At 40.4% G+C, this 8,522-nt stretch overlaps 1 protein-coding gene across 1 annotated transcript in view; it reads left to right on the top strand.

Moving 5' to 3' along the window:
* Window positions 1–1,166: 1,166 nt before the first annotated feature.
* The window catches only part of Cfap70 (cilia and flagella associated protein 70), a 92,963-nt gene continuing 85,607 nt past the window's right edge, over window positions 1,167–8,522 (top strand). The window contains exons 1-5 of the mRNA XM_013025594.1: window positions 1,167–1,229; window positions 3,115–3,301; window positions 4,237–4,335; window positions 4,513–4,592; window positions 5,457–5,636. Coding sequence (XP_012881048.1) covers window positions 1,167–1,229; window positions 3,115–3,301; window positions 4,237–4,335; window positions 4,513–4,592; window positions 5,457–5,636 — 609 coding nt within the window. The remainder of the gene's footprint in view (window positions 1,230–3,114; window positions 3,302–4,236; window positions 4,336–4,512; window positions 4,593–5,456; window positions 5,637–8,522) is intronic.

The raw sequence follows: 8,522 nt of genomic DNA, 5'->3' as shown, positions 1-8,522 counted from the left end.
TGTGCCCCCCACAAGTGGCCCAATTTACATGAATTATTTGGACAGAAATAGTGTGGATTAGAGAGAGAAAAAAAGGAACTGGGGCTGCGAAGGTGGCTCAGTGGTAGAGTGCTTGCCTTGCATGCTTGAGGCCCTGGGTTTGATTCCTCAGCACCACATAAGCAAAAAGAAAAAAGCCGGAAGTGGCACTGTGGCTCAAGTGGTAGAGCACTAGCCTTGAGCTGAAGAGCTGTGGGACAGCGCTCAGGCCCAGAGTTCAGGCCCCATGACCGGACCCCCCCCCAAAAAAAAAAAAAGGAACTGGAGTCAGACCAGTTGGAAAGCTCTTGTTATAGCAGCAGAAGGAAGGGACATGAAGATCTTACTCACATAGGGGAAAGAATGGGCCTGATATAAAAGGGCTTTTCAAATGTACACTGAATAAGAAAATTCAGTGCCACTTAGTCTTGAAAGAGTCTAGTTGAACAAATGCTCTGAGATGTTTAGGTAAATGGAAAAATGGGGGAGTTACAGAGGTGGAACCAGAATAATTACAAAGCCTGAAGACTGTAAATGTTTGTATTATTTTTGTAACATTAATCATACATAGACTGCATAGTATAGCCTCAGTTTTTCAACTGAATAAACTCCAATTTGACTTAGAAAAGCATAACCATACAAACAAAACAAGTAGCACTAATTATTTTTTAAATTGTTTCCTTGGTTTTTGGAAAATAATTAGAAGTATAATCTGATGGAGACATATGTAAAAATCTTTTCCAGTAGATTGTCATTTTATATGGATTGCCTTTCTCTCAAGATACATTTTTGTAAAACCAAGAAATAATCTTTGAGGAGAGTTTTGCAGATTGGAAAAAATAAGTACCAATGTACACTGTGAAGGATGGTGAATGGTAGGGCAATGTTTTGTGATAATTGGTACTTGATAGATTACGCATATATGAATATTTTTAGTACCAACCAGTGGGGCTTTGCTTGCATCCATCTCTAAAAGCACTGTTTGTCCATCAGCAGACATTGGAAAAGGGAATCGGGGCAATACTTGTCCTTAGGTTTTCCAATAGTACTTGTGTATGGGACAGATAATGTACATGAGGGGACAGGTTTGTTTGTTTTCTTTACAGTGACCAGCCAAAGAAGACCGGAGAGGATGCCCAGTTGCTGATATGGAACCGGTCACACAAACAACCAGAGTAGTGCAAATCACTGTGACAGATGGATATGATTTGGTAAAGTTATATTCTGTAATGTTCCTAGTTTGGGAGCATCTGAAAAATAATGGAATTTTCCATTATTTGGCTTTCCATGGTAGTTTCCCCTTCTGTTCCTTATTTTTAGTCTTTGCTCAGCAAATCACATTGCTGAGTAATTAAAATACCTGACCATTTGAATACTAAGTTTAACAGGGGTAGAATAAGAAGTTGTTTTAGTTTTTCCACTAAGTTCTTTTTTCCCCTTTTCTTTTTAGAAGAATCTAAATGCTTCCAATTTTCTTTCTTTCCCTCCCTCCCTCCCTCCCTCCCTCCCTCCCTCTTTCTCTCTCTCTTTTTCTTTCTTTCTTTCTTCTTTCCTTCTTTCGTCTGTCATAGGCTTGAACTCTGGGCCTGGGTCCCGTCCCTCAGCTCTTCAGATCAAGGCTAGTGCTCTACCACTAGCCACAGTGCCACTTGTGGTTTTTCTAGTGGTTTATTGGAGATAAGAGTCTCTTGGACTTTTCTGCCCTGGCTGGCTTTGAACCATGATCCTCAGATCGCAGCCTCCTGAGTAGCTAGGATTACAGGCATGAGCCACCAGCACTCAGCTCAATCCCCCTCCCCCTGCCCTTTTGTGATCATTTCTTTTTTTTTTTCCAAATTTTTTACTGTGATTAAGTGGTTACATAATTTCCCAAATTTCACAGTATTGTGGGATAGTGATGCTCAGTTAAAGTCACAAACACATTCTAACTTTCCTGGAGCAAGTTGTCTATCACGGTCTATAACATTTATGAGTTCTATGAGCTTTGCGATACAGTTATTCCTTCCACATTGGGTGATATGTACATTTCTTTTGTTTTGCATAGCATCAGCTATTCCCTCTTTCCCACTTGTTCCCTCCCTCCCATCACTGCCATTAAGTTACTTAGTTCATTTAATTAACTTTATTTGAGGAACTGAAATAACATACTGCCATAAATATCAAAAATTAGAATAATGAGATGACAATAGTTTGCTATTATGAAGTTTAAAAAGCTGTTCCAAAAGCGGATATGAGTAATGAACCATATTTGTTTTAAAATGTATATATAAAAATGTATGGCCGGAGCCATACACTAAAGCATGTATTCTAAAATGTTAATAGTGCTTACATGTTGGAGTCAGTTTACAGGTAATTTGTTTTCCTGTGTAATTTCTTTACTTATTGTTAAATATTCAACAACATGCATTGTTCTTTGGCTGTACTAGAATTTGAACTCAGGGCCTTATGCTTGCCAAGCTGGCACTTTACCACTTGAGCCACACCTCCAACCCTGCCTTTTGCTGTTTTGTTTTGTTTTCCTTTTGAGATAGAATCTAGAGAACCCAGACACTGGGTTGGCCTTGAAGAGTGATCTTCCCACCTCCTGCTCTCAGCTTCCCAAGTAGTTAAGAATGAAGGCATGAAGCATCAATTCCTGGCTCTATAATATACTTTTTGAATATGTGTGTAGGTACCATGGCTTGAACTCAGGGACTCACACTCTCAGCTTGCTATTCATGGTTGATACTGTGGCAATTGAGCCATGTCTCCAGTTTGGCATTTTGCTGGTTAATTAGAAATAGACTTTTCTGCCCAACTGGCAGAAACTAGATCCTCCAGATGTCCACCCCCTGAATGCTAGGATTAAAGGTACCCAGTTTATAATATATTTTTACAACCAACCAATACAATAAGCACTTTTAAAAAACTTTAACATACTGGTATGTAACTAGAATGTTACATTTAACTACAACTTGATACATGTTTAACAAGTTCTACTTGATTGTGGGGGAAAAATGGAAAACACTGTTCAGCCCAATTCAAAATGGGTTACCAGATATGTAGGGAAATTTTGTATTTGAATGTAATTTAAAACAGATATGTTTCTATCAACAGAAAGGTTTTAAAGGAGATACTCCAGTTACTTTTATTCGTGCAGAATTCAATCAAGTAGTACTGGGAGATTCTTCAAAAGTTACGGTTTCTCCAGAAGGAATTACAAAATACAACTTCACTAGCAGTTTTGAGTACAATCAGGATGGAGGAATCACTTTAGATGACATCGCCCACAAACCTGCATTCTGTAAGTCCTGGTGGTTCTAAAAAAAATGCTGGTTATGAAGTGATCTGTGGCACTTGGTCACTGTTGTTGGAACAGTCATATGGTCCTTACTGTAGAAACAATGACTTAACTGCTTCTGGCACAGGTAAACATACCTACTAATTTAATCAGCTTTTCATCAAAGCTTTGAATCTAAGACTAAACTTTGGCCAGTTGCCAGCTCACAGTATAATTCCAGCTACTTAGGAAGCTGAAATCTGAGAATTAAGGTTCAAAGCCAGCTTGGTCAGAAAAATCTGGAAGACTCTAATCTCCAATTAATCAATGAGAAGCTGGATGTGGAGACATGGTTCAAGTGGTACAGTGCCAAAAAAGTTGAACCAGAGTATAAGTTTAAGCCCTGGTGTATACACGCGTGCACACACACGCACACACGCTCGTGCCTGAACTTTGCAGTCTTTATCTTCTAAGCTGAGGAATTGAACCCAAAGCTTGCCCACATGCTGTACTAATCTATGTTCCCCCAGCCAAAGTTCATTTTTCTTAAACTTATTTGGCAATACTTCATTTTCTGTGCCTTGATTATCTTACAGATGAAATAGAAATGTTCTCAGTTGATTTGCTGCTGCTGCTGCTCCTCCTCTTCCTCTTCCTCCTCCTCCTCCTCCTCCTTCTTGTCCTCCTTCTTCTTCTCTTTTTGTCAATCATGGGGCTTGAACTCTGGGCCCTAGTGCTGTCCCTGAGCCCTTCACCTAAAAGCTAGTCCTCTACCACTTGAGCCACAGCGCCACTTCTGGTTTTCTGGTGGTTAATTGGAGATAAGAGTCTCACGAACTTTCCTGCCTGGGCTGGCTTTGATGCTCAGATTTCAGCCTCCTAAGTAGCTAGGATTGATTATAGGCGTGAACCATTGGTGCCTGGCTTATTTACTTTTTTAATTTAATTTAATTTTTCAGTGACTGTGACTGAAGTTTTACCAAAGGAAAAGAAGCAGAAAGAAGAAAAGACCTTAATTCTTGGTCAAGCTGTGGTGGACCTTCTTCCATTACTGGAAGGTGAGATAAGTGATTTTCCCCCAAATAGCAACACTCATAAACTTATCTCTAGAGAATTATAAAACTCAGTCATAATAAAATGGAACGATTTGAGGGGAAAATAGGATATTTATTTATGCCTGTGGTCGTACTAATTTAACCTTCCTTCTTGGGCACATCTTGGCCCTCTTTTCACAGGAGAGAGTTCATTTGAAATATCAGTCCCACTACACCCTGTGCAGGGCTCGCCCTTAGAGACTCTTCGGCCAGGTGTTAAGGTAATCGGCTTTAACTTAACATTTTAGCCTGCCATTCAATTTAGTAAGTCTCTTTGCATTGAAGTCCAATGTAATTAGCAATCAAACCACATTTTAAATCTAATTTTTATTCCATATGAAAATATTAGAGACATACATGTATATCTGCATATGCATACATACGTATAGATTTGAACATATTATAAAGCACTACATTGAAATTACAAAAGCGATACAAAATACAAGCTACTAATTTGTAGCAGCTGTTGATATTTAGGTATAGTATCATCATTTTCTTTTCTATATGTATTTGTATATGCATTTTGCCTTACTGTGATGAGAAAGCATTCTGGGTTTAGGAGGAAGGTTTTCTTTTTGTTGTTGTTGTCAGTTGTGGGGCTTGAACTCAGGGTGTAGGCGCTGTCCCTGAGCTATTTTTCTCAAGGATAGTGCCTTGAGTGGCTAGTGCCACTTTGAGCCACAGCCCCACTTCTGTTATTATTTTCAGTGGTTTATTGGAGATAATATTCTCACAGGAGTTTTTCTGCCCAGGCTGGCTTCAAACTGTGATTCTCAGATCTCAGCCTCCTGAGTCGCTAGGATTACAGGCATGAGCCATCAATGCCCAGCAAGGAGTATGTCTTTCTATTTGGTTCTTTCTCCAACTCATAGGACCTGAACAAAGTTAGTTCTTTTTTTTAATAAGTTTTTTTTATTGTGAAAATACTGTACAGAGGGGTCTGGACAAAGTTGTTTCATTATAGAAGTAATTAAGCTTGCTCTTTTGTCTTGAACCTCATATTTAGATATGAGATGATGAAAAAAAAACCAACCAAAACAGGGCTAAAGCAATTTTCAAATTCTGCGTCATTTTCTTCTTTACAGCAGTGCAGTCTTGATGTTAAGGTATCTGTGGGAGAGCCCTTACTGACCTCAGCCCAGGTCTTAGGGGGCAATCTTCTGAAGGTCACATTGGAGGCTGCCTACTCTGTGCCTGAATCATTCATCCCATCAGGATCTCAGCAGAACTACATGGTTGGTATGCAAGTTCCATCAGTTGGAGAGGTAAGCCCTGCTGCCGTTTAGTTTCATAGACTCAAACAATTCTACATTCAAATGCTCATCTCTTCTTCACCTTCTAAAGGTGAAGTATCACTCTGCTGATGGCTGAGAATGTATTTGAGGCTTCAAAAATGTTTTATACTTACTGAACACTGGTAGCTTATGCCTGTAATCCTAGCTACTCAGGAGGCTGAGTATCCTTAGGGATAGATATGCTATCCTCAGGGATAGCAGTTCATATCAAGCTTGCGCAGGCGCAGGGCGGGGAAGGTGGCTCAGTGGTAGAGCGCTTGCCTTGCATGCATGAGGCCCTGGGTTCGATTCCTCAGCGCCACATAAGCCAAAAAAAAAAAGCCAGAAGTGGCGCTGTGGCTCAAGTGGTAGAGCGCTAGCCTTGAGCTGAAGAGCTAAGGGACAGTGCCCAGGCCCAGAGTTCAGGCCCCACAACCGGAGCCAACAAATCAAACTTGCGCAGAAAAGTCCCCATGAGACTCTTGTCTCCAATTAACCACTCACAAACCCAAAGTGGTGCTGTTTCTCAAGTGGTAGAGTGCTAGTCTTGAGCACAAAGAGACTCAGACAGTGACCAGGCCCTGAGTTCAAGCTCCACAACAGATCAAAAATTTTTATGGTCATAGTTTTATATTTATAATTTATATTACCATATGCAATATATTGTATATTATGTCTAGTTTACAGTAATATATTGCTGCTCTTTGGGCATATTTATACAAAATGTGCACATTTTGTACACATTTTTGTGGGTTTTACACAATGTATCTCTTTACTCCAGGTTATTTTCTTAGGCTGAAGTTTTAGCTATATGAACGTTTGAGTATGAACCTTTGAGGCTTTTGGTACAGGTTTTTGTGCCACGCCTGGATGTTGTCCCTTAGCTTTTTTTACTCAAGCACTTAGACTACTTCCAGCTTTTTGATGATTATTGAAGAATCTCATGGACTTTCCTGCCTAGGTTTGCTTTGAACTGCAATCTCAGTTTCCTGAGTAGCTAGAATTACAGGTTTAAGCCATCAACACTTGGCTATGTTGGTACATTTTAAAATTGCCTACTAAAAAGGCTTGTAATCAGGTAGCACTCCCAGATGTCCTGTTACCAAAACTATCTCTGTGATTGACTCACTAAATCTTGCCCAGTTTGTTTGAGAAATAAGGGGTTTCGGTCTTAACACTGGGACAGTCCAGGAAAATCTGAGTAGTTGATCTGCTTCTGGGAATACCCTACAGAATTGTACAAGACAGAGCTGTGCATTGCCCCATCTTCAACTTTGTGTTTCTGTTTATTTTTCTCATTTATTTGTTGTTTATTTTGTTTACTTAAAGTACCTTCATTAGTATAATTCCCCCACCCCACCCCACCCCACCCCCTGGAGATCTTAGAAGTTTCTTTGTTGATTGTTAAAAAAAATTCTGGCCTGGTGCTGGTGGCTCATGCCTGTAATCCTAGCTAATCAGGAGGCTGAGATCTGAGGATCACGGTTCAAAGTCAGCCCAGGCAGGGATATCTGTCTGTGAGACTCTTATCTCCAGTTAACCACCAGAAAACCAAAAGTGGTGCTGTGGCTCAAGTGGTAGAGAGCTTGCCTTGAGCTGAAGAGCTCAGGGACATTCCCAGGCCCAGAGTTAAAGCCCCACAACCAAAAAAAGAAAAAAATTCTGTCTGTGTGTTGGTACCAGAACTTAAACTCTGGGCCTCATATTCTTGGTCAGTTTTTTGGTAATGGCTGGTGCTTTGCAATTTAAGCCACATCTCCATTTCTGGCTTTTGATTGTTAATTGGAGATGTAATCTGACACACTTTTCTGCCTGGCAAACACACACACTATTATTTCCATTAGCCATGTTACCAACACTGGACATATTTAGACTTTGATTTTGCCAAATGATATCTAATTGTGTATTTCACTGTTTATTAATTATATATAGCATCTTTTTATTTAAATGTTGGATTTTTCTAATTTCCTTTTCTCTTAAGTTGCCTATTGACATCTCTGCTAGACCTATTAAAAATGTATTTTTGGATAAATTATAAGATGAAAATGCCTGTATTTTTAAATTTCTTGACAGGATAAATTTTAGTTTTCTTTTTAAAGGATAATTTTTTTTTATTTATTCTTTTTGTCAGTCATGGGGCTTGAACTCTGGGCCTAGGCACTGTCCCTTAGCTCTTCAGCTCAAGGTGAGTGCTCTACCACTTGAGCCATAGCACCACTTCTGGTTTCCTCAGTGGTTTATTGGGGATAAGCGTCTCATGGCCTTTCCTGCCTCAGCTGGCTTTGAACTGCAATCATCAGATCTCAGCCTCCTGAGTAGCTAGGATTACAGGTGTGAGCCACCAACGCCAGAGCAAGGATAATTTTTTTAATTTTTTTTTGGGGGGTCTGGTTGTGGGGCCTGAACTCTGGGCCTGGGCGCTGTCCCTCAGCTCTTCAGCTCAAGGCTTAGCGCTCTACCACTTGAGCCACAGCGCCACTTCCGGCTTTTTTCATTTTTTGCTTATGTGGTGCTGAGGAATCAAACCCAGGGCTTCAGGCATGCAAGGCAAGCGCTCTACCACTGAGCCATCTTCCCAGCCCGCAAGGATAATTTTTAAACAGGTACAGTTAAAACTTTCATAACTTCCATATAAACATAAAATGATAGCAGTTATTCAAGGAATTCATTGAAGATTGGGGATATAGGGCTGGGAAGATGGCTCAGTGGTAGAGCGCTTGCCTTGCAAGCCTGAGGCCCTGGGTTCGATTCCTCAGCGCCACATAAGTCAAAAAGAAAAAAAAAGCCAGAAGTGGCGCTGTGGCTCAAGTGGTAGAGCGCTAGCCTTGAGCTGAAGAGCTGAGGGACAGCGCCCAGGCCCAGAGTTCAGGCCCCACG

Source organism: Dipodomys ordii, unplaced genomic scaffold (assembly GCF_000151885.1).
Source record: "Dipodomys ordii isolate 6190 unplaced genomic scaffold, Dord_2.0 Scaffold86, whole genome shotgun sequence".
NCBI lineage: Eukaryota > Metazoa > Chordata > Mammalia > Rodentia > Heteromyidae > Dipodomys > Dipodomys ordii.
Note: the sequence above shows the minus strand (reverse complement) of the source record. Positions and strands in the feature narration are given on the sequence as shown.